At 34.1% G+C, this 27,775-nt stretch overlaps 2 protein-coding genes across 3 annotated transcripts in view; both read left to right on the plus strand.

Annotated features, from left to right (window-relative positions):
- The window catches only part of LOC105035625 (alpha-humulene synthase), a 165,480-nt gene that overhangs the window by 83,140 nt on the left and 54,565 nt on the right, over positions 1–27,775 (plus strand). The gene's annotated exons all lie outside the window — the stretch shown is intronic.
- On the plus strand, positions 10,644–18,470 carry LOC140851252 (alpha-humulene synthase-like). 2 transcript variants are annotated; one of them, XM_073242815.1, is made up of 7 exons: positions 10,644–10,809; positions 13,971–14,229; positions 14,302–14,674; positions 15,710–15,928; positions 16,895–17,033; positions 17,293–17,541; positions 17,950–18,470. In XM_073242815.1, exons 1-7 carry the CDS (start codon positions 10,669–10,671, stop codon positions 18,241–18,243), a joined length of 1,674 nt encoding a protein of 557 aa, XP_073098916.1. In that variant the 5' UTR covers positions 10,644–10,668; the 3' UTR covers positions 18,244–18,470. The 2 variants fall into 2 exon arrangements, with proteins under 2 accessions (XP_073098916.1, XP_073098917.1); XM_073242816.1 differs by having other exon boundaries at positions 16,895–16,928.

Genomic DNA, 27,775 nt, shown 5'->3' on the forward strand with positions numbered 1-27,775 from the left:
CTAATCAATTCTTTCAATTGTGATTGTAACTATATCCCAATGCATGTATTCTGTAACTTTGAAAAAGTAAAGAGAAATGAAGGGGATGTGGTGAGCTTTACAGCCTAGTAAGAATCTCCACACATCCATATAATATAATAATATAATTTAAAAATAGCAATAGACATAAAATATGAGTCTTATATAAAATATCCAAAATAACTCAAATATCTATATCAATATGTATCAATTATCTATTTTGTCAAAAGAGATATGTCACCATATGTCAACAAGTGAAACTTTTATTTAGCATTAGTTTCATATCTTGTCATCTATTTCTCTTATCATAATTTTAGATTTTTTATTTTTTATTTTTATTTTGGACTAATCAAGATCATGCTTCAATATCTGTCTAATCAAAATTTCATGCATAAGCCTATGGAGGCTGTTCGAAGCATAGGCTCCTAATAAGATATCTTAGGCATAAGCTTCTAGAGGCTGTCTCGGGCATAAACTTCTGACAGACTATTTCAGATACAAGCTCTCAGTGGACTGTCTCAAATATAAGCTCCTGACCGGCTATCCTGAGTATAAGCTCTTAGAGGCTACCCCAAGCATAAGCTCCAAGTGGACTATCCCAGATATAAGCTCCTGACTGGCTGTCCATATGATAAGGCTAGTCCAAACTATATCTTTTACATCCATTTATTATATGTTGATTCAACACATCAATTTCAATTTATAGTATGATCAAAATAAATATATTATACCTATATAATCATATCATTATAATCGTATCATCAATCACTGATATACATACATAGTCAGCACATAATATATTCATACTAAAAAATTATTTAAAAAATAATAATATCTCAAATATGATAAATCCATCAATATGAATCCAATGATGCAAAATCAATGATACAAATCCAATAATAAAATAGTACATATAGTGATGATCATGTATAGAGATTCCTACCTCTATCGTCATTCAAATCCAAATGTGGTGTCTATCTGTCCATGCCTAGTATGTCCAATCAGTTACTATAATTCCAACTCATTCTCAATCAACAATCGGTATAATAAATAATAAATTATTATTAGATTTCTATTTTCAAGCTTTAACATCCAAATTATTGTAAATTCAAAATTTTTGACCCTACCTAATATATAGAGATTTAAAAAAAAAACTTGTTTAGAAATTGGAGCATAAATCCTGGTGCTCAACATCTTATCGTCCAGTTGATCATACCCATACATATTCGAATCCCATAATCAAGAGAAATCATAGAATGTCTATGACTATAGTAGAAAGATTATGAGAGAAAAGACACGACTACTCGAATGAAGGCTTGACCAATAGATCATGAAGCAAGAATCAAATTGGTTCAAAATTGATATACCAAATATTGTCAATGATAGGTATTCAACTAAAGCTAGGATAGAGGCCAACACAATGGGTGATCAAATTAATATTGGTCTAGGATCCTGTATTAGTGACAACTCAATTTAGTCTACACATTGATTTGATAGCTGAGGTGTCAAGAGCCCTTTCTGATGTTTCTTAGTCCAATAAATCATTTTTCTATAGAATCAAATTTAGTATTAAAAATAAAATCCATAGTGTAAGAATTATTTGTTTAGAACCCTCTATACCAGGGTTCCTTAGAGTCCACCTACAAACCTCTGAATCCTTTTCCCCATAGCTCCTCTCTATGAGAAAATAATAAGTCCCAAAATTTTCCATCTAAAATTTTTCTAATTGTTGCCAGAAGGTAGCAACCGAGAAGGGGGGGGGGTAAAATGGGTTCTTTAAAAAATTTAGCTATATCTAAATTCTAAGCAATGATGTGCTTCAAATTAAACTAATTTGGGTGCTTGTAAAATATGAATAATATGCAGCAACAAAATTAAGGAATAAGAGAAACTATGCAAGAATTAAATGATGCTAGGCAAGTAAAGCAAAAGAGCTAAAAAGGCCAAAGCAAACACAACATAATTTATAGTGGTTCGGTGCATCCCTACACTTACATCCACTCCCCAAGCTTTTCTTAAAAATTTCACTATAATCAGTCCGATTACAGTATATTTGTTTTCTCTAAGATCATAAATAAATTCAGTTAGTTTTGTAGGATCACCAATCACAATCTATGCACTGATTATTTTTTAGATTCACAATCAACCTAATTGGTTTTATAGGCTTACCAATCAAAATCTATAAAATCCAATTTCGAGCTTGGACAGGCCAAACCCTAAGTTTTTTTTCTTCAAAAAAACTTGTAAAAAAAATAAGATACAAGATATAAAAATTTCAGTATAATTAAAAAATAAAAGAAAAACTCTTTAAGATTGAAAAAAATTGATGATGAGTTACTCTTTTGAGGCTTGACTTCTCTTCTTTGAAGTTTGAAAGGATATTATTGATGATGAAGAAAATTATTCTTGAAAGTTCACTAAAATCTATGCACAAAAATCTTCTAATTTTCTCTTCTCAAAGATGTTTAAAGTACCTCTCATAAATTGATGAATTTCTCTTTTTAATCCTTTTCTCTTGCTTTCCAATTGGTTCTCTAATATTTAATAGATTTTGAAAGTGGCTGTAGAATGAGTTTTAACGATTGAAAGAGTTGCAATAGCCATTGGAATAGAAAAACTAGTCATTGGAGTAGTATAGAAAACTAGCTGTTAATACAGTCTTAGGCTACGAGTCGACTCACAGTCTAAATGAGTTAACTCTAATTATCAACTGAGTCGACTTATAAAAGTGAGTCGGCTCTTGTAGGGATCCTAAAAATATAGTTTTCTATTTTTTTTGAGAGAGTTGACTCAAGCTGTTCATGAGTCAACTAACCGACTATGCTAATGCATTTCAACATACCAGAGTCGACTCTTTACTCATAGGAGTCAACTCTTCTTGGCCAAAAATGTGAAATCTTGATCTTTAAAGTGCTTTAGCTTGGAAACTTGAGAAAATTTCTTCCATAGATAATTTCTTCATTATGAGCATTTAGAAAATCTTATATCTACTCTTCAAATATATAATTAGTATCATAATTATTTAATATTTTATAATCATCAAAATCAATCATAGGATCAATACTAATCCATCTAAGAGAGAAAATAAATAAATAAATAGATAAATAATTGATTAATTAATTAATTTATTGATTAACAAATAGTTAGAGAAGAGAGAGAAATCCTCCATCTCTTCTTCTCCAAAATAGGAGATTCTTTCCCCTTTCATCTTCTCCCAATGGCAACAGTGGAATATCGGGACCGACCACCTATGGTGGCTCCCAATGGGGCGAGGCTGTGACCCCTGCAGCATCCATTATTGGCAGTGGTTGGTAGAACCAAGAAGAAAAATAGGGACTACCCTATTTTAAGGTGAATCTAGTAACTTGTTAGCTCCAATCCATGCATCAATGATGAGAAAATGATCGAAAAAAGAAAATGAATGGAGGGGAGGGAGGTTACCTTGCTTCGGCAAGGCTAAAGAAGGATTCCAGCAAGCTCTACCCAATGGCAACTCAAGAGGAGGATTCAAGAAATCTCTGACAATTCACGATGATTTCTCAAACAATTTAGGGTGGAGATCCAAGGAAGAGGAAGGGGATTTTTATAGATAAGACTCCTAACCTATTTTGGACTCTTGCTGTCCTTGATTTTTGATGAAATCGGGAGAGAAGTGGACTCCTTCTGGGAGTCCTCTTCTCCTTGTTTGTTTGCTTCACTTACTTTAAGATTTGTGCATCAGAGAGATGGGTTCTCAAATAAAACATAATATCAATGCATCAAAGCAAAATTAATTTGAATAACTAAATATCAAAATTTAATTAATTAATCAATCCAACTGATATCTAAAATATAAATATCTTATATCAAATAATTCTCAACTAAAACTTTGAAAATAATAATAATAGCTCTCAGTTCAACTATTTTGATACTATGAAATCTTGCTTCTAATCTCACTCCCAAGCAATACCCATATCCATAATTAAGTATTTAAATCTGAAAAGAAAAGAAAGGTAATGAGCTCGATAACCTAATAAGTAATGAATATCTCAACTAGACATTGTATATAGTATTATAAGATATGATATTTAAAAATAAATATCATGAATAAATAAAAAAATATATTCTATACTAATTTATACAAATAATTTTTTTAAAAATATTCATATACATATATAATCATAAATTTGATTCGAAATAAATCACATATAACTCAATAATTTTTAAACTATGCCACACTTATATCTAATGGTGAGGTCAGAACTGAAACTATAGGCTTAATATTAATTAAAGTGCCAACTCTAACCCCCACTAATAAAGTCCATGGAATCAATGTATAACCCTCATCGATAGGATCCACCAATGCATAACCTCTATTTATAGGATCCATTGAACATCAATGATTAATTCTCCATTGGTAGGATCCACTGAACACCAATGTATAACCCCCATTGGAAGGGTCTACTAAACATGCTTAGATTGGGAGTTCAAATCTGATGCATAAACAAAAATACTTTTACAAAGTAACATATATGTCATAATTTTAGTCAACATATGCATATTCTATAACAAATCAATAAATTATAATTTTTCAAAAATCTCCAATTGTATGTTACTTTGCATTCAAAATATAATTTTATAATACACACATAAATCAATAGCTAATTATTTACATTTAGAATAAAATTATTTAAATTAAACATGTCAAAAAGATGGTTCATTACTTTTACAGAATAGTAAATAGACAAATTCAATCAATCCTGAGATGGTCGATCAGAACTTATTATTCAAAATATATTCTATAAAATTTAATCATGAATATTTAAGAATAAAAATGTTAAGTTTCGATACTTTTACAAGGCTGGCAAAGTTGTAGCATCCAACGTCATGTAATAAAACTTACAATCCTACATCATACAAAATGTAATAAAAATCAAAAGCAAGTGTAACTCTAATCTATGGGATTTGGTCGAGACAAAATAAGGAGATTTAAATTGAAGTTGGATAATAATCAGGTCAACATATAGTGCATGCCCTATCGCTACCAACAAATGAATCATGGCAATGCTAGCCACATGCCATACCTAGCAAATCCCCCATGCAAGCTTGCATGTCATATTAAACTACCTTTAAAATATATTTATTATTGCTTAGGCTATGGGTTATGTCCCGACCCAAGATTTGCAAGCTATGGGTTGCTGCAACTATTGTGTACTCATAGAGAACTATTTGCACAAAAATGCAAAGTATTCCAAATACGATATTAATGCATCAAAGTAGAATTAATTTAAATAACTAAAAGTTAAAATTCAATTAATGAATCATCCAACTATATCCAAAATATAAATATCTTAAATCAAATAATTTTTAACAAAAAATTTGAAAATAATAATAATAGATCTCAGTTCAACTATTTTGACATTGTGAAATCTTATTTCTAACCTCACTCCCACGAAATACCCATGTCCCTAATTAAGTATCTAAATCTAGAATAGAAGGAAAGGTAATGAGCTTGATAGCTCAATAAGTAATGAATATCTCAACTAGATATTATATATATTATCATAAGATATGATATTTAAAAAAAATACCATGAATAAATAAAAAAAATATTTCATGCTAATTTATACAAATAAATTTTTTTAAATATTTATATACATATATAATCATAAATTTGATTCAAAACAATCACATATAACTCATTAGTTTTTAACTATGACACACTTATACCCTATGGCGAAGTTAGAACTGAAACTATGAGCTTAATAATAATTAAAGCACCAATGCATAACCCCCACTAGTAAGGTCTATGGAATCAATACATAGCGCTCACCGGTAGGATCCACTAAACACCAATGCATAACCTCCATTTGTAGGGGCCATTGAATACCAATGAATAAACCCCATTGGTAGGGTCCGTTGAACACCAATGCATGATCTCTCTTGAAAGGGTCTGCTGAATATAGTTAGATTGAGATTTCAAATCCCATGTATAAATAAAAATATTTTTACAATATAATATATATGTTATAATTTTAGTCAATATATATATATATATTCCATAACAAATCAATGAATCATAATTTTGTAAAATTCTCAAATTGCAAGTTACTTTTCATCCAAAATCTAATTTCATAATACACACATAAATCAACAACTAATTATTTGCCTTCAAAATAAAATTATTTCAATAAAATATCTCAAAAAGATGGTTCATTACTTATTTTTGTAGGATAGTGAATGGAAAATTTTATCAATCCTGAGATGGTCCTTCAAAATTTATTATTCAAAATATATTCTATCAAAATTTAACCATGAATATTTAAGAATGAAAATCTTAAGTTTCAACACCTTTACAAGACTGGCAAAATGGTGGCATCTAACATTCCGCTCGGTTCAATCAAGATAATTTTATCTAATCATGATTAGACTAGGATACTAGTGGTTTAATAAAGATCGAAGATGATAAGATCTCATGGTGTCTGACAAGAACCAAGGTGGAGGCCATCGTGCTATCAGACAAATTAGAGATTAGTTTGAGTAAATAACTTTATTTAATCAAAATCACTTAACATATAAAGATTTGTTAGAGACCAACAAAGACTAGATCTTGCAATATCTGACACAGACCTAGATGGTGCAGACATGTTAACCAACTAATTGGGTGGTTCAATCTATCTACTAAGGTCAACTTAGATTCAAAGCAATAGGGCTCAAGATGCTTCACTAGATTCATAGCTCAAGTAGAGAGAGAATGATGGAGAAGAAGAGAAAGAAATTAAGTGGGTGGAATAATATCGACTAGACGGCAGTGTCGATGGCCCAAATCGATCGGATCAAAAAAATTCATTGGTAGAGGTAGCTCAATAGCAATCAAGGATGACTAAAATCTAATAGTTTAGCAACACCTAAGATAGGGGTTTGCATGTTGCCCAATGATCATGGGTTAGAACCCCTTCATCAGGATCCATTAAGGTCACTTAGATTATCTTTTTAAAGATCTAGAAAATCCTTAGATAGAGAACCAATCTAGAAAGAAAAATTTTAGAGAGAGAAACTATAGAGAAAATGAAACTTTTTAGAGAAAGGTGGAGAGAGAAAGTAGGGTAAGTGAAGAGAGAGAAAGGAGAGAGAAGGCAAAGGAGAGGAAGGAGAATTTTTCTTTTCTTTCCCTTTTCTTTGTTTTCTTTTCTTTTTTCTTTTCTTCTTCTTTCCTTCTTCTTTTTGTTTCTTTCTTCTTCTCAAGCAAAATAGGGGAAGGTGGCCTTCCCAAGCTAGATAGAGGAATCTTGGGTGGACGAGAGCAGTGATGGTGAAAATCTCTCCTTACACGACCTCTGAAGACAATCATGACAACAACATCACTGATAGCGATGCCCAGCGACGGAGAGGAAACAAGATGGATCAGCTCAAAACAGGGGAGCTAGAGCATTCTAGCTTGATGACTAAAGTCTCGATCTCAAATAATGATGGATAGAATAAAGGGAAGAAAACTTCAAGATAGGGCTACAAAAAAGTCATGGATTCCAGCGACTATCCTGCAAGATCAACGACCCTCGGATTGGAGAAGGGAAGGGAAGAAAGATCAACATAGTTACCTTGACTCCGGCAAGGGATTTGCTACCACATTTATTTGCTAGCATTCAAAAATCCATGAATTAAAGTTTATCCAAAATTGTAAAATGTTTTAAGAGGTTAATACCTCAACAACCTGGCTTGCTTAATGCAATTAGATTAGTATGAGTAGAGGAAAAGAACAAATGACTTTGAATACTTTCTTTCAGTCAATTCAGGTTGGATCCAGTCAACTAATTAATAGGAGGCCCCAAAATAGACCTTATATATTGTGTGGATTGGTTCAGGTTGGATTGGACCGAAGTTTATGAAATCTAGACCCATCTTGAAAAGTGGAATAAATCTAATATTTGAACCCGACTTGACCCCATGGGTCTTTAAGAATGGGTTAGGACAAGTCTAAATGGGTCAGGCTGGGTTGGGTCAGAGGCCATCCTGACCCATATCTATTATATTCTATTCAATTTCAATTATACATTCTGTAATCTATATTGCATTTCAAGAACAATTGGGAAAAAAATGCACTCCATACATATCGCATGGGTTATTAGCTAATATATCTCTAAAATGAAGACTTTCCTTGTGCAGAGTTCATCATTCACCACATGGATGCTTTTATAAATCATGTTGATATTTATGTGTTCGCTACCATTAAAGTTCATTACTTAATGTGCAACCGATACTAATACTAATGATGCTAGTATTGGTGATGGTATTTTTGCATGGAGACAACTTGTGCAAAGTGTTCCATTCATCATGTGAATACTAGCCAGTATAATGGCAAGGGTTTTTTCTCAACCACTCAGCTTGTTTAGAGTTCTTTATTCATCATGTAGATACTAGTATTAATATATTTGTCATCATTAAAGTTTATTGCTTAATATGCAATAGGTACTGATGATATTTGTATTAATGTGCTTGTCATTATTAAATTTTATTGGTTAACCTGAAACAAAATGTTAGCCATTAGAGCCTTCCATTTATTAAAATTTATATTATTGTATTATAATTTGAAAATAATTGAAAACTAAAAAAGGAACCATACCCCATGCATTGTGCCGGGCCGATATTAACAATAGGAGTTTCCACATAGAGACTTTGCTTATACAAACTTCTCCATTTGTCATATGGCAGTTGGTGTTATTGATAACAATACTGATGATAGCAATTTTTGCTCAGCCATCATAATATATAGTTCATTGCTTAATGTATAACCGAAAATTGGATATTGAACTTTTCTATTTATTCTAATTTATTACATTGTTTATTACATTTCAAGGATTGTGAGATATCGAGAAAAATATTGTACCATGTATATCACGTTGAAATGCATAGAAAGATTTTAAATTCAAAATAGAGGTGTATTTTTCTTCGATCTTCATTTTAATTGACTCTCTCTTATTAAAATATAAGAGCAATCCATCGAGTGGATTCTCTTGCTTTTAAAGGCATTTCTCTAGATACATTTTTGTTGACTTGATGTGGGAGAGTGCTTTCTAGACAAAAGAAAAAAGTGCAGCAATCGATCAGGGGCGGCTGAAGGGCAAGGCCACCGAAGCCCTTGCCTTAGGCCCCCGCCCCCAGGAGGCCCCCGCTCGCGCGCATCCGACATCGCGGTCCAGCCTCCGCCTCCCGCCTCCGGCATCCCAGTCCAGGCATCCAGCCTCCGCCTCCGGCGCCCGGTCCACCCCCCCGGCCTCCACCGGTAAGTTTCTTCATTTTTTTTTGTTTTTCGACACTCCCCCTCCGCCCCGATTGTGCGCCGGCCCGGCGGCCCGCCGGTCCGCCTTCGTTTCTCGAAAGCCAGAGCCCGGAAGAAGGCCCCTCCCTAGCCCCGCCTTCGTTTTTAGCTTTAGGCCTCCAAAGATGTTGAGCCGCCCCTGCAATCGATAGTGATTATAATATATTATCTTTATAAATCTTAAAGATCGTATGATCATAATCTTCATCCTTGTTCCTTATCTTATGCATATAACATGCCCAATGCTAGCAAGATTATATATATATATATATATATATATATATATATATATATATATATATATCGTTAAAACTTCACAAAACTCTCTACAAGGTCTTAGTTAAAGCTGCACAAATTAGCTTTTTTTGAATTTCCTCGTGGAAAAATTACAATGAGAGTGCCACAATGATCCATCAAATGCGATTGAGATCTCTACCCACACGTGTCCACTAAGCTCTTTTTGCATTTTTTATATGATTATAGCTCCAATTTTCGGATTATGAAATTAACTTCTTTTTTTTTCCTTTGCTATAAAAAATATATGTATTAGAGAAGCGAAAAGAAAATTTTTTTGGAGAATATGGCAGAGTTCTATTTTCCTCAACATCCACTCGCTAAATAGACGTGAGCTTACCCAACTGATTTTTTAATATCCAATCATAGGACAAGTACTACCTGATGCGATTCCTCACCAAGGAGTGGGCCGGGGAGTTACTCTGCTATAATTTTAGGAACAGAAGAAGCAATAATACATGGTCAAACATTATGATGGAGACTCCTCAGCAAGAGCCAAGTAATTCATATCATCCATTTATCAAACCAGTAATACATGATTAACTCACTCCCCCGCAAAAAAGATCTCCTTTTCCTATCTCGAAAAAGAGCTCCATGAAAAGAACTATAATTTCATCCATGTCAGCCATTTGTGTGCGTGTGCGTGTGCGTTTGTGCGTGTGTGTGCGTGTGTGTAGTGTGTGTGTGTGTGTGTGTGTGTGTGTGTGAGAGAGAGAGAGAGAGAGAGAGAGAGAGAGAGAGAGAATATTTTCTTTTTTTGGTAAATAGAGAGAATATTTTCAAGGCTATGATAATTAAAAGAGATGTCTATGGGGTTCTACATTCACTTGCATAGCATGCCTCATACTTCAGCATATTTCTCCCCTCCTTTTTTTTTTTTTGGGCAAATTTGAAGGGACTTCTCATGAGTCATGGCTTATCTTATTCGACCATCCAACAGTTTCCGTGACTGTGATGGCAGATGGGTAAGTGCCACAGAAGATTACTATATATATCTCTTGCTTGGTATGGCGCCCTTAACCAAGATCTTCACTTCTTAAAGTTTTATTCTACAGAGGAAGATGGAGGCTAATGGGTCTATGCCCCATTCTTCAGTATCGTGTGCTTCTGGTCCTGAAACCAATTGCTTCTTGGCAGATTACCACCCTACTGTTTGGGGTGATTATTTCATTGAAAATTATCCATTACCTTCAAATCTTCAGGTTACCTCTCTCTCCTCCACGTAGAATTTTTTTCTTTGAATTTCTTAACAAACAAGCATCGGAGAATGTTTTTTTTTTTCAACCTTGTATCGATGCTTTTTCAATTGATGCAAAATTTTGTGCTAAGGAGTTGGGATATAGATTTTAAATTAAAGATGGATAATTGTGTATTTTATTACATTAGCATATATGAGAGTAGCCAATAGAGGTAGGGGTGCCACCGTCATAAGCTATATTTCTCTCTTTTGAAGATGCGTGGATCCTCTATGGTACTTGTGATGCACCGCACTATATGGTACATCATGCATACTATAACTATCCATTGTGTGATAAATAGCAGCATGCGGTCGAATGCTGCATACACCGCATGGCCTGGATCCATGTGTGGCTGTCCATCGCACAATGGATGGTACGTGCGATGCACCATAAAAGATCCATGCTCCTTGCCAAGGTGCCAATAGGCTTGGACAAGTCCCGTTAAAATCAAACATGCCACCAATTTGTAAGTTGAATATGTAGTGGGAATTGTGTGATCTGGGTATCTATTTTAAAACTTTCATGCATGGTTTGGAGATGAATTTGTCCAACATTCAACCAGATCCATTGGTGCTTGTAGTGTGACATGTGTCATTTGCTAATCTTGTAGTTACCCTAACTTGCAAATGCTATCTCTCTCTCTTTGCTCGTTCCTTCTTTATATGGTGGAAAACATAGACTAAGGAGAATCTGAACTCCTTATAAAGGACTTGTCAAAGGCTAGCTCCAGAATGTGAAGCCACTATGTTTGTATATACCTAGTTGGGGGTATATCAAGCTGCTGATTGAATAGCAAATTGGGGCAAGCAGGACACCAAGCCATCATAATTTTGGGGAAGTCAAAATTTCACGTACTTGGATTTAAATAAATGTATAAACAAATGGTAGGATAATAGAATGTTTATGAACAAATAAACTGAATATTTGAGATTGTTTTGAATTTTAGACTAAGATGTTGAATGAATTGACATGCATAGGTATGGTTATTCATTTTCAACTATTATCTAAATGCTTTTACATTTATTTATACTTTTATATGTACATGCAGACATATATACACGTACACAGCCTATGATACTAAGTGAAATAGATAAATTCCATTTTAGATCCAGTCTATCAAGTTTTCTGATCAGAATACCCATAATTCTCTCTTTAATTATAAATATGTTAGGAAGTTACATATATGATCTATATGCATCTTAGTTTATTTTCTTGCCTCTATCCATCATCTATATGCATGGTTTCTTCTAGGCATCCTAAACCAGTTTAAACTCCATTTAAAAGAAATTCTAACCTTTACTTATCTACATCTCTAACCTATTGGACTCTATTTAATTTTTTTTTTAAAAAAACTGAGGATATTAGTGCTCTTTCTTTAATTCGTATGTTTTATCTCTGTTACCCTACAACTCCTTTGAACTCTTTTCTTATTAATTTATTTTTTAAATAATTCCTAGGAATTTTTATTGGTTTATTTTTTTAATGTGTATTGCATGATTGATTTCTTAGTAGATGTACATTTATGTATAATAAAAACACAAACATGCACATACACACATTTTAACTATAATTCCTATCTGGTTTCTTTATCCAGAAAGTTGGTGCTTATGATCCGGGCTTCTAGAACTTAAAGATGCTTTGCTCTATTGAGTTTCTCTTTCTCAAACTGAATAGACTATGCTTTGAGTATATTTTTTTAGCGACACAAACCATGGACATCCTCCTTGAATCAATCTTGAGGAGTAGAGTGTTTGGATATATTTTTTGCTATCTTGCCTATAAAGAGAACTCTGGGTAATTCACCATCACCCATAGAACTATCTTGCATACAATCACATGGGAAGCAATTTTATATTCTATTGATTGAGATTTTGGGTGTTCTATAGTCTTTTTTCTTTCTAAATTTTTTTGCCTGGACTCTCAAAAATTATAGAAACATCCTAATATACTTATTCTCATTTCCTGGAGAGGGGGAAAAGAGTCTATACTTTAAAACGTGAAACTCTAAACGATATGTTTTTAGCTGTGATTTTTAATTCTAAAATATATGTGTATTTATGCATTTTGAAAAAAAGGAAAGGGAATTCACTTTAAATATAAAACCTATCTATCCACGTACGATTAATGCTATCCAAATTAGAATTTTAATAATTAAAGAAAGGACCAGCCACTTGATATATGATTTGCAATAGATTAAATTAAATATCAGAAAGATGGGTTTGGATGCTTACTGCCAATTAATTTGCTTCCCATCCACCTATATATTATATGTAATTACATGAAAGGAAAAATAGATAAAATAAAAAATAAATTTGTGAACCCAAAAATGGTGACTCTCAACTCTCAATCTCAATTAATATGTCAGCTATTATGGACTTTAAAAAATGATAAAACAAATTTATCATGAAAGCTAATTATTAAAATATATAGAAATCCCTGATTTTCAAAATTGGTGTAATCTAATATCAAACTCTTAATATATTTTTTCATTTCCTTACAAAAATGCATCTTTTTTGAATGAATAATTTTGAATTAAAAATGAAATAACTAGTAATAGAAGCTTCATGCAGAAGGATGAAAAAAAAAACTTCATTTTAAATTGAGAATCTATCTATTTGTACCCAAAAAAAATAGAGAACTATCTATCTATGATTAATGCTATTCAAACTGGCTGGGGTTTTAAGAATAAAATTAAAAAAGAAAAATCACCCATTCAATATCTGATCGAGAACAGGTTATAGATGATTGGATTCCCATTTACACTCTTCCATCCAAACATTACATCTAATCACATAAAAAGAAAAATATATAAATTAAATAAAAAAGAAATATGTTATATATGCCAACATGTTGACTATCAAATCTCAATCTCAATAACATGATACTAATTATATACATTTATCTTCTTTTTTCTTTTTAATTTATAGGCTGCCATGACCATAATTCTACCTATAATAAAAAATTTAGATAGAAAACTTTTAGATTTGGTACAACTTCTCATTCAAGTGGGATTTGAGGTGGCTATATATTCAGTTTTTAACTTAACCAAATTCCAATCTATAGTTTCTATGATCAATGCTGTGACACTCATTTATCTCTTCATAATATTGATTGTATATTTGCAGGAGTCACAGGCATGCATCATAAAAAGGATTGAAGAACTAAAAGAGGAAGTAATGAACTTGCTTAAAAATGCTAATGATCACTTACAAGAGATGGAATTAATTGATGCACTTCAACGCCTGGGTGTGGCATATCACTTTGAAAAAGAGATAGATAAGATACTAAGACAAATTTGTAATGCCCAAATGGAGGGTGATGATTTGCATACTGTTGCCCTTCGCTTTCGACTCTTGAGACAACATGGCTACAATATACCTGCAAGTAAGAACTTTTCACTTTTGTTGTTCTTCTTCTTTTATGTTTACTCATATAAGATGCACAATTTTTATGTAGATGTTTTTATCAAGTTCAAAGAAGTTGATGGGAGTTTCAAGGCTATCTTAAGAAATGATGTGAAGGGTTTGTTAAGCCTATATGAAGCTACTTATCTTGGAATCCCAGAAGATGATATATTAGATGAAGCACTTAATTTTGCAAAACTACATCTCAAGTCCATAGAAAGCCATATGAGAACACCTCTTACAACACGAGTACTATATGCCCTTGAGTTGCCTCTGCATAGGAGAACGAGGAGGTTAGAGGCAAAGAATTATATGTCCATTTACCAAGAAGATGAGGGACGAATTAATATGGTATTGGAGCTTGCAAAGTTGGATTTTCATATGCTGCAATCAATTCACAGAGAAGAAGTTAGAAGCATCTCTATGTAAGTTTCCATCTATCAAGTTGCAAACATCAGGTTGTTGATTAGTTTAATTTGTCATTATTTATTTTAAATCAAGAATTATTATAGATACCTAAGGTATATATTTTTTTTGTTTGTTAGAAAGGTCATATACTTATTACTCTCCTTCCTAGAAGGCTAATATCTCTTAGATTATCTCAACATACATTTCCTCAATAATAGATAGAAACCTAGAAATTAAATGGTTGTCAGTTCTTAACAAACTTCATGGATTCCGAGTATGTTTGAAAGCTTGCATTTGTGTGTATGCAAAAGCATCCAAGTGATTTAGGGATTGTACCAATTCCATATATACCACAATCAAAGTATAAGTTAGATTATTATCATGTATATTAGTTGAAACTGGATAAGTGAAATTTTTATCAATGTAACTATCCAAATTATACTTTTATTGAAAAGTATGTCAAGGATGCCACCACCAGTGTTCAAACCATGGGCCTACACCAAGTGGAGTAGGTAAAATTGGTTGATCATCTGGGGTATTCTCATGCATTTAAACTATGCACAAACCATGTGATATATAAGAATATAATGCTAACCCAAAATTGTTGAGGATCTATATATTCAAGAAACTTTATGGACTACAAATTATTTGTCCAATTTATATCTTGTGGTAACTAATTTTTTAATCATTCAAACTCTTGTTAATGTTAGACAAATTCTCAACATTTTTTTGCCATGCAAAATCTTTGTATTTTCTTAAAGAATTTCTAGATATTAGTGACTTAATCCGTATGCTTATTTAAGTTTCACATTCTTTAATAAGAATATTGTAATTCAAAAATCTTTACTCTATTATTCATTCATTCATTCATTGATTCGCATATCTATTTTTGAAGGTCTCTTAACTATGTTACTTGTATGTAATGTTGTATCAACTTAAGTATTTCCTCCACATATCAGTTATATATAATCCATTCTTGTGGCACTTTGATTTTTATTGAGGGTGTGACTTTATTTAATGCAAATCTGAAACTTCTTGTACATGTTATATAGGTGGTGGAAAGCACTTGGCGTTGCAAAAAAGCTAACCTTTTGCAGAGATAGAATAGTCGAGTGTTATTTTTGGAGTCTTGGGGTATATTTTGAGCCTCAGTATTCTAGAGCTCGAATTTATATCACCAAGGTGATTGCTTTACTTTCAATCATGGATGATATCTATGATGCTTATGGCATGGTAGAGGAACTCCAAGCATTTACTGAAGTCATCCAAAGGTTTGAGCATCTCCTATTAGCACTTGATTTTTCTTTTCACAAGAAGCATTTGGAAATTGCATAGATAATAAAAGAAATATGTGATATAAAATCTAATTATAAAATAAATAAAAGATTAATTAGTATCAATTTTTTGATCAAGATATTTAGAAAATTCATGCAAGTAAAATTAATTATCTATATTGCTATATATTGCAAACTCTGGGAATTGCACTCCACCTTCTTAATTTGACTCCATAAATTTTTTTCAAAAACTATTGTGGTGTTAGTTTTTGATTGTAACCTCATTACAGAGGGAGAATTACTCCAATTCTTAATATTATCTCCATGATTCTCAAATCATAAAAAGTTGAAAATCAAAAATAAAAAATTCGAATGACAAAACATGTGCAAGGAAAATATATGTTATAGCCTATGATGGACAAAGTAATTCTAGGGCCCAAACAAGTCAGAACCTTTATTTTTTAAAGATTGTTTGGGGCAAAGTATTGTAGCTTTTGGAACAAGAATCTAGTTGAAGAATTAATGATTTAGAGTTGATCAAACTTTAAAAAATCAGTCATATATGCTCTTTATTTTAGCACCTTCTAGCAACAACCTACCTATTATGGTATATTGGTAAAGCCCTTTCAGGTTTTTTTCCTCTTTTTTTCACACTTTTTTCTTTTTCCTGAAAAATGACATTACGGCCATATATAATTTAAATAATCCAGTGATTAAAGGAATCCCCAGTGCCAATCTACACCATAGAAGGAATTTTTCTCAATTAATAAGAGGAGATTTCACAAAAAACTTCCTACACTTCCATATTACTTGCATTGAGAGGCTCCACCTCTTCCACCATAATTTGTTAGCGAATGAAGAAGAACTCAAGGCACCCTACATATCGGTTATTGCTTCCTCATATCTCTTTTCCTTTTATTCTTTTTTCTCCATTTTGACTATAGTATATATAATTGCATGCAGGTGGGACATAGAGGCAGCGGATCAGCTAGAGGAGGTCTATAAACTACACTTTCTTAATCTATATAACACATTCAAGGAATTTGAGGATGAGCTCACAAAGGAAGGAAACTCCTACAGAGTGGAATATCTAAAAGAATCAGTATGATCACCATGTTATCATATATATCATCAAGCTCTTTCTTCAAATAATTTTATTAAAAAAAAAAAAAAAAAAAACTCATGATAGCATGCATCTCCGATCTGAGTCGACTACTAATCTTCCTTCTCTAAATGTACATATGCAAAATCACCATCTATATTAGCTATTTCATTTTTCATGTCATTCTTGGAAAGAGAATTACTGTTTGGGCTCAGATTATAAATTTGATTAGTTATGTTGAGATTCAAATATGATGCAGGTCAAAGAAGTATCAAGGGCTTGTCTTGAAGAAGCCAAATGGAGGGATGAAGATTATGTGCCATCTCTTAAAGAACATCTGACTGTTTCATTGATCTCCTGTTGCTATGCTGCGTTATCTTGTGCTTCTTTTGTTGGCATGGGAGAAGAAGCAACAAAGGAGGCATTCGATTGGGTTACAAGCTTCCCAAGAATCATAAAGTCTATTTGCTCAATCTGTCGGTTCTTAGATGATGTTGTGTCCGATGAGGTAATAGTGTTTAGAAGTTATTAATCTGTCAGTTTTACCAAAACCATTCTCAGGCTGCCAATGAGTTGAGCTTAGTTAAGCTGCTTAATCTTCATCATCTTGGTATACAGAGTGTTGCAGCTTGACATCAGCTTAGGCAATGATCAGGTATAAGCATTCAAGTTCAGCTTGTGATCTACCTTGGCAAGCTGGCACTTGAGATGAACACTAGGCACGAACTTTTGCAAGCTAATTAAAATAGCTGGAACATGCCTTGCTTATAAGCTAACCCCCAAGATGTTGGTCTTGGTTTGCCCATTTATTTTCTAAATGAACTGTAACTCAAAATAGATTTTCTCTGTTCATTAACATCTAGGTTGTTTTGCATAATTATTTTAGTTATGTGGTATTCTTTTCTGAATATTGTAGTTTGAACATGAGAGGAAGCATGTCTCATCGGCCGTCCATTGCTACATTAAAGAGCATGGCACTTCAATGCAGGAGGCATGTGAGAAGCTACTAGGAATGGTTGAAGACGATTGGAAAATTCTAAACCAGGAGTGTCTTAGTACAACTGCTGTGCCAAAATCTTTGATCATGCGCATCATCAACCTCGCACGAATTATGGAAATCATATACAGGAAGTATGATTCATATACGCACTCTTCAGGTATAATGAAGGATCATATCACATCGTTGCTGGTCGAGCCCATTTCCTTCTGAGAAGAAAATGGTCCTTTTGTTCCTACAAGTTCAGTGACATGTTGATGATGTTGTAGATTTGGAATTTCCTATTGTTGGTCTTTCTTGTGTAATGGGGAATATGTGCTCTGCTTCCATATCTGTTCTTGATATCTTGTAGCGTGTAATCCTCTAGAACACTTATTAGTGTGGTATGAGCGAGTTAATTCTCAATAAAAAATGTATGATTTTATAATTCTCCATTATTGTGGATTTTTCTTCATTATTGCACATTAACCTTGAAGAGTTGTTGGTGAATATTGCTGATTTTCTCTGCAATTAGATACCAACAAAAGCTTTTGCATTTGATTTTGTGACCCAAGAATGTCTCATGAATAAGTCATGATTAATACTTCATGAATTAAATTAGTTAGTGAAAGGGCTCCACTTAGTTGATTGAACTACCAATGAATAGTCCGGAAAATCATCCAGCTACTAAATAAATTATTAACTCAAGCAACAAATCACAAATGCAAGCGACGATGATGGATTAATCATGATATAACTCAAAACCATTTATTCTTCAACCGACTGTCAGGTACAAGTAACTGTTCGAAAGTGCTCTCATAGAGATCACGGGATGAGTGCAGGTCTCCAAAAGTTTCTGTTGAGACGAAGCTTGACAGTCATCTCTCTCGAGATTCAGCAAGTAGTGCTTAAACGTCTCTAGTAGGACTACAATTAGATTATTTCTGAAGTCCCAACGATCATCATTTAGGAGCTGTCTGATTCATGCAAATTGGAGGCTGAAAAGTGTGATTCTTAGGAAATTAAAATGATCCCTTTGGTTGGAGTTTTCAAAGAAAAAAGATTGGAAAAAAATGTTCTCATAAGAATACACTTCCCTTGTTTCATGGGAAAGAAAAATCCATAGGAAGATTGATTTTTGGAATTCGCATAGGATAGAAATTGGAGGCCTTCTTTCTCAAAAGTGCACTTATAATATTATCTTTTTATATTATATTAATATAAATTTTAGTATAATATTATATCAATATTGTACTAATATTTATATTAATATATATTAATATATTAATATTTTATTTATATTGACATAATATATTAGTATTTATTTATTTATATTAATATTTATATAAAGTTTGGAAGCAAAAATAATAGTCTTATATCTATTAAGGATATAATAAATATTTTATATAATTCTTCAACAAAATATATGCTCAACAAGATATAAGCTATTCTGGAATAAGTTATGTTTCTATGGTCAGCCAAATATGCTAAAATTATTTTCTAGAAATAATATTTTCAGGAAACAATTTCTTAGGAATAACATTTCAAGAAAAGAAAATTTTTTCCATAAATCAAACGAATATTTATTTCTCTTCTTATCCCACCCAAAATAACAGTAACATATGCTGATTTTACCCTAAAAATGGTCAGCACTATGAACGACATCATAACACGCTGACGGAGGATTTAAATATTCATTATTGGAACAAATAGATACAGTTTTTTTTTTTTTTTTTTTGGTAGAGAATAGATACAGTTCATTACCTAAGGTGCAGGAACCAAGTGGAACGGGGCAGGCTGACCATGTTCATTCATTCATCAGGTATAAACCAATATACGTCAAGTATAAGCCTGCGAAAGAGAGAACCTTCCCTTGGGACCAAATACTTGGCACGGATGACCATGCGGACTAAAGCATTTCCTATTTTGTAATTCTCTGCTTTTTGTACAATTAAAAAAAATACTTAGCATGGATGACCATGCGGACTAAAGCATTTCCTATATATTTTGTAATTCTCTGCCTTTTGTACAATTAAAAAAAAAAAATACTTGGCATGGATGACCATGCGGATTAAAGCATTTCCTATTTTGTAATTCTCTGCTAAGTTTCCGTCTCATGGTATTTTGGAATTTGGATCCGTACTTATAGCACGTGAAAGCAACTTCATATGGAAGAATTGTTGGGGATGCATATTCTCTGTCTTCAAATTAGAAATTGGTGGGGACGGATACTGAATAGAAGTCTTTAGATTTCGCTATGGTGCTCTAAATGATACTTTAATTTTTTTATTATTTATTTATTTATACTCATCTAATTAAATATAAATTATTCAGATTTTAATCGATTGAAGAGCTAATGTGCATAATTGAAATGGTAAATAATTTAAAAATTAAGATTATTTCAACATTAAAATTGATAACTTCAATTTTTTTTTCAGAAAAACTTCTCTATGGGTCACTAAAGGCGGAGGAGTCATGAGTGGATGGGAGAGATCTGAAGAAAAATTAGATAGTTTTAGACATGCATTTTTAAAATTTTTTTTACAGTGAAATAGGCTAGATTAAATATTTTAATCTCCCGCACATGCTTTAGATCAGATTTAAACTACCCACTAAGAATCATATGATATGAATTTATGCATAAAATCTAATTTCAAAAATTGTTGATCACATCAACATACACATTGTATATCACATCTACAAATCTAGATCACATCTAGTTACAAAGATCGGATCTCTTACCAGAGCATGGGTTGATGATTGCCGCTGCTGAGATACGTGGTAAAGGGATCTTCCTAATTGCTCGCAGTCGTACAAGATGTCCGGCCTCTACGGAAAGTCCACTTGAAGATCTGATGCTGATCAGGCTTTCTAGGAGTGCTAGCTTACGTGAAGTTCTTCTTATCGGTTGATCTACACTACTCCATCAATCCATTCGGACTCTCCTAGAGGATGATGAAGGATGTCTAGGAGGAGGATCAAGTGTTGGAAGAAGAAGTAGAGAACTCTCTCCTCTTTTTCACTCTTCCTAAAACCCTAGTAGAAACCCTAGGGCACACACACTAAAACCTCACACCCACAAAGGAAGTCTATATCCTTTGTACATGCACATAGAAGACCCACCCCCTCTCTCTGTCCACACCCCCTCTAAGAACCTTTTTCATAGTAATTCCATCTCTTAAATTGTCGCACAAATCTGATATAGTTTTATGGTTGGCGTGGAGACTAGTAAGGATAGGGATCAAGTGGTTATTTAGCTCAAATTCAAACTTCCTTTGAATTCAAATTCAACCAAACTCATCTTAATCCAAAATAATGGGCAACAACAAGGTTTTAACATGTGAATTCTCCATGCAAATTCAAAATTTGTGTCAAGAGCAGAAGGGCATGGGTTCAGGTATCATAAGGTGCTTGAAATTCAAACCGATTTGAATTTAATTCAATCCAATTAGGTTTTTATCCTAATCAAATTAGGTTAGACCCATTTAGATGTCAGAACCTAATCTAATTAGGTACTGAACCAGCTTGATTAAATTCTAATCTAATTAAAAATTAATCATGTCTAGATCCTAATCAAATTAGGAATCAAACATCCTTAGCGATTAGATCATCTCATAACCTAATCGGGTCAAACCAAATTGAATCCAATTCAATTAGATTTGATCTAAACTTTAATGCTCAATCAAATTAAGCTAATCAGCAATTTAATTATCAATTAATTCTTCAATAATTTACTAATTCTTAGTGAATTAATTAATCATAACTTTTGCTTAAGGTCAATCTTCAATTGTATTGACGTTTATACCCTTGAATGATTCTCAATCGTCGATCAGCCATCTGATCAGATAGAAACTTCTTTTGAATATGACCCTATAGATTCAAACCTAAGTCGGTAGTATAGGAATAATTTTCTATACTAATTAAAATGACCATCTAGTAATGATATCCTGCGTTCGAATAGGCCGAATAATTACAAAGCAACATTCAAAAACCCATTGGTATATGGTTGTCGTACAATTCATTCTTTTGATCCTAATGCTCAAGATGACCTAAGATTTAACTATTAACTCTGATAAAATCATCCATATTGTATTTCAACCTTTCAAATCTATCTCATGAATTATCCTAATAAAATTTTACTAAATTGAAATACAGTGATGTATTAACTCCTAAAATTCAGAGAGATCAATCCTATCTTGACTCATATACCGACTCAACAAGTACTTGACTGTGCCCAAAAATCTTTCAGTACTGAATTAAAAATTTAGATAATCCGATACCAAAGCATAGTGAGTTACTTGTAAGTCACCATGATGATTTTAGGTCGGAGGGATACTTATACCCATATCCTTCGTGAACTACTCTTGACAGCAGAGTGCTTTGCAAATGGTCACGTTCAGTGAGACATACTCCTACATCTCACCTGCATGCCATATCAGTGTCTCCACAATCTTTGGTTAAGAGAACAACTAATCCATATGGCACACAACGACCTATACTTGATATAGCTATCATTTTAATAATAGCTTATCATTTGGTCACGAACAGATTTAAGGACTAAATAATATATCCTCCTATATCGATCAAAATAGTTGTAAGGACTTCATCACATCACAGAAGTTTAATAAAGAAGATGTACATAAAGTGATGAATAAGCCAAATAATATTTATTAATTATAATTCATATACAATTTATATATATGAGCACAACCATCAACAGGCTGACGATTGACTTTGGGACATAATTTTCAATAGGACCGAGGGTAGATGAGTTGTAGGCACTATAGGGGTTGGGGGGACTGAGGGCGAAGGAATCATGGGCTCTCGGGGAGGGGGGGCTAAGGGCAGAGGAGTTGTAGGTGGAGGATGGGGGACCAAAGGTGGAGAAGCTGCAAACGCTGGGGGGGGGGGGTTGGGGGTCGGGGTGGCGGAACCGTGAGCATGCAGGAGGTGGTGGGGAACTGAGGGTGGAAGAGCCATGAGCAGATAAGGGGGCTCGAAGGAGCCATCGGTGGTGGGAGGGGGATGGGGGACAGAGGATGGAGGAGCCATAAGGTGGGAGGGGAGGTTGCAGGTGGAGGGAGATGCAGGAGCCACTGGGAGGGGCTTGGGGGGGCATGGAGGAGTTGCAGGCGGAGGGCAGAGGAGCTGCAAGTGGCACCAAGGGAGAGATTGGGCACGAAGAAGTTGCAGGCAGGGAGAGATGGAGGAGCCATGGAAGGAGAAAGAAGAATTAAAAGAATAATAATAAAATATTATTTTTTTAAATAATTAAATATATAAAAATGATAATATATAATATTTTAAATATTATTTATAGTAAAATATTATAAAAGAGTACCGTAACTGGACCCAATGTCTTTTATCCCAAGTATGGAGGTCAGTGCTAATTAAATTTAGATTATATCGAAAACGTTGGAAATTATGATCGAGCTGCTTCACCAACCCAGCTTTATGAAATCTTTGTGCATACTGTCTTGTATGAATTTAACATGCTTTCAATTTGAAGAACTTATGATGATCCTTAAACATTCAGTCTTGTCATGGATCACGGTTTTGTGAGCTCTATATTCGTGAAGATAGGGTTGTTTAACTAGCTACCAGTAACCTTCACACCATGTTGAAATGTGTTATGAGTTTCACTTGAGAAGGAAGTTCCCGGGATGTACTTTGATTCCCAATATTGGCTACGCTTCTGACAATGTTGGCTATTATTTTCCATGATCTTCCGGAAGATTGAATAAAAGTCATCAAGATAGAAACTGGTCTTCATGCAAGACGAATTGGTTATCTATTTTATTTACTACCCTCAAACGGGCATCTCCATTTGAAGTTAGAATTATGTACATTCTTCTCCTTCAGCAATAAACAAAATCGGGTGGCATTCAGACACCCTTATCACCCCCCCAACCCACCTCAAAAAAAAGAAAACAAAAAAGAAAGAAAAAGGAAAAGAAGAAGTTTGTGGTTCATATCATCTCGGAGGTCGAGTTGCTTGCGATGCACAACAGGTTTGTGTTGTTCTATCTCTTCTTTTCTTTTTCTTCTACTAGCATTTGCTGTGTACTAATGCTTGTGATATTTTGAACAAATGTACGGTTAGTAAACATCAAATGCAATCAAGATACAGTTAAAAATCTTATCTCACCATGTTCGACTCTATGATTCGTTTTGGGACCTATTGTGCTGAAATTGCACACAATGTCTCTACAAGGAAGCACAAGGAGATTGTGGAGCGGGCTGCACAAATTGACATTGTCATCACCAACAAGCTTGCAAGGCTTCGCAGCCAAGGGGATGAGGAACCAGTCTTATTAAATTTACTCATTAATTTGGTTTTTCTAAACTTTGTTTTCTATGCAGCTGAGCCCAACTAATATGAGATTAAGGCTTGATTGTTTGATTGAAGCCCATGTCTGACCAGGCTAGTCACAGAATGGCAGCCCAGGCCCACGCACGGAGCGCGCGCATGAAAATGCTGGCCCAGGCCAGGTGGTGTGCGGGCGCGGCGTATGCGGTCTACCACATTTTCATGGTCTACGGTTGGGCACATGGACTGAGCACCCATTTTCAAGGCGTTTCTCGCGGTCCACGGTGGATCAGCCCCCGTTTCTCCAGCATTTCTCATGGTCCACATGAATTCTGGTGGACCGGAGGCACAATTGAATGGTCTTCCTTTCTCCCGATTTTAATCCGACGGCTGAGGGCTTTTCCTGGTTGATTTAGGCCTGATCCTGATCATTTTTTGAATGATTTTGGGCCATGCGATCCAGATCCGATGGTGGATTTTCTTTCTTCGATTCTACAGCGAATAAGAGTTCGATTTTGATGCGGTTTGAACCTGGATTCACCTGGTGACGAGCTCTATTTAAAGGGAGGACTTGGGAGAAGATTTAGCAATCTGAGAGCAGTGAAAAAAATAAAAAGAGGGTCCAAGAGAAGAGAAAAAATAAGAGAGACGTGAGATTCCTTTGAGAGAAAAATGAAGGTATTTTTCTTTTGTAAAAGAGAGTCCGTGTGAGCCTTTTTATTTTTCTTCTTCTTCTTCTCTAATTTTGTACTTCGTTGTGCCATAAATTATTAATAGAAGAACATTGAGGAGGTCTTGCCTGTAGACATAGGCCAACAATCAGGCCAAACCACGTAAATTTGGTGTGCTTTCTTTTCTCTTATTTTTATTGCTTGTTTATCTCACCTATTTTGTGTTCTACGTTTATTCTAGTTATCTTTCCTCTACAAAATGATCTTATTTTCGTTATACTTGTGTGCTGTGTGGATCGAGGCGTGCTCGATTATCCCATGGTCTGTTCTTTCAGTTTGGTATTAGAGCGCAGAAGATTCTCTTGTAGTTGGTTTGATTTGAAATAATGACAAACACGGTGACGACAACAAAATATGAGATACCAAAGTTTGATGGATCAAACTTTGCACTTTAGAATATGAAGATGCAGGCGGTATTGATCAAAGATGGTTGTGAAATTGCTTTGCAAGAAAAAGAACGCAAATCACAAGAGATGACAGATGCGCAATATGAAGAGAAAGACAAGCTGGCAATAGCGAACCTCTATTTGGCGTTGGATGATTCGGTATTGTTCAATATTGAGATCGAGACTACTGCAAAAGGGATTTGGAAAAAATTGAAGAACCTTTATAAAGCTAAGTCTCTGATAAATAAAATCTATTTAAGATGGTAATTAATTATACAATCTAAAGATGAAGAATGGGGCATCAGTTCAAGAGCATTTGGGTGTATTCAATTTTATTGTGAGCAAGCTTGCGGCCTTAGATGTCATAATTGATGATGAAGAGAAGACCAGCATTCTACTTTGTTCTATTCTGGAGTCTTGGGATAATCTTATCATAAACTTGAGTCATGTTGAAATCCTTAAGATGGAGTCAGTTGTTGCATCATTGTTTACAGAAGAGATGAGATGGAAATCTAGCCAAGGAAGCTCTTCAGAAAAGGCCATGGTAGTACGGGACAGGCCTTTTGAAAGGGAACGTGGTGATTGAGGGAAGACAAGATCTAAATCCAAGGGCAAGAAGAAGGTAAAATGCTGGAATTATGGAAAAACAAGGCACGTAAAGAAAGATTGCCGGGCTAAAAGAGTTGATACAAAATCTGAATCGAAAAACTTCTAAGGCAATGTAGCAGAAAGTGAAACTGGTTCAGCTACTTCAGATGATGAAAATGCATTGACAGTATTGGAAAGATCTAAGCTCGCACGTTATTGGATTTCAGATTTGGGGGCATCTTTTCACATGACTCCTTTTAGAGAGTGGTTTCATACATACAAATCATTGGATAGAGGAGTTATCTATTTAGATAATAATACAACTTGTCCTATGATTGAAGTGGGATGTTCGGATCAAAATATTTGATGGTATAGTTCGGATAGTTTCTAATGTACGGTGTGTTTCTGTACTGCGCAAGAGTCTACTGTCACTTGCAAAGTTTTGTAAGCAAGGCTTAAAGTTTATCAGAGAGAAAGATCAATTGAAGGTGTCCAAAGGATATTTAGTGGTGATAAAGAGAGTACAAATAGGTAGTCTTTATAAATTGATGGATGAGACTCAGGTGGGAGAGACGGTAGTAGCAAGTTCAAAGATGGTGTCTTTGATGGTTTGGAATCGACATTTGAGACATATGAGTGAGTGTGGGCTACAATTATTATCAAATAAGAAATTTCTTCCGAGGTTCAAGTCAACGCCACTGAAATTTTGTGAAGATTACATCAATAGTAAATAAAGAAGGATCTCTTTCTCTTTATCACAGTAGCAGAGTAAAAATTTTTTTGAGCTAATCCACTCAGATACTTGGGAGTTGCCTGATAGATCATTTGGTGGATGTTCCTACTTCATCTTCTTCGTTGATGACTATTTTTGAAAGGCTTGGATATATATTCTGAAGCAAAAATCTGATATTTTTGAAATCTTTAAGAAATTTAAGGTTCTGATAGAAAATAAAAAAGATTTGAAAATTAAATACCTACATTCTGATAATGAAGGAGAATATTGCTTCAAGGAGTTTGATGAGTTTTGTAGTGAGCATAAAATTCGACGATAGCTTACGACTCTTGGGATACCATAGTAAAATAGTGTGGTAGAGAGGTCTAATAGAACACTCATAGAAAGGGTCCATAGTATGATGAGCACTGCAAAATTTGATAAGAGATTTTGGGCAGAGGCTGCATGTACGGCTTGTTACTTGATCAATCGAGCACTGACAAATTTCTTTGGGTTGGAAATTCTAGAAGAACTTTGGAGCGGCAAGCCAGTAAATTATTTCTATTTCTATGTCTTTGGTTGTGATACATATATGTGGATTCTAAAAGAAAAGAGGACAAAATTGGACAGGAACTCTTGGAGGTGCATCTTTTTTGGCTATGCTAAAGGAGTAAAGGGGTATCGGTTGTGGGACCTTACTACCCACAAGATCGTTGTTAGCCGAGATATTATTTTCAATGAAGAATCTTTTCAAGGTACCAAAGAAAAGTAAGATGATGAAGCCATTACTTCTGTTGAGTTTTTTGATGCAAGTGATGAGATGCAAGCAGAGCAAGCACAGGAGAACGACGAGATAATTGATGATGGATCAGGTGCGGATATTCTGCAATCATTTGAGGATGCTATCTCATTGGAAGAGCCACCAACGGAGTCTGAGTGGCCTAGGAGGATCATTAGACCTCCTGTCAGGTATGATGACTATGTCACTTTTTTCATTCCTTCTGCTAACCATATTTATGCTTATGTTGCTTTGGTGGAG

The sequence above is a fragment of the Elaeis guineensis genome, chromosome 8 (genome assembly GCF_000442705.2).
Source record: "Elaeis guineensis isolate ETL-2024a chromosome 8, EG11, whole genome shotgun sequence".
NCBI lineage: Eukaryota > Viridiplantae > Streptophyta > Magnoliopsida > Arecales > Arecaceae > Elaeis > Elaeis guineensis.

Bases quoted from the DNA above. Each gene is read 5' to 3' on its own strand.
- LOC140851252 (XM_073242815.1), top strand. From the start codon at position 10,669: ATGGAGGCTAATGGGTCTATGCCCCATTCTTCAGTATCGTGTGCTTCT. The intron at 15,929-16,894 runs GTTTGAGCATCT...AATTGCATGCAG, and splicing joins TTTACTGAAGTCATCCAAAG to GTGGGACATAGAGGCAGCGG. The intron at 17,034-17,292 runs GTATGATCACCA...AATATGATGCAG, and splicing joins TGGAATATCTAAAAGAATCA to GTCAAAGAAGTATCAAGGGC.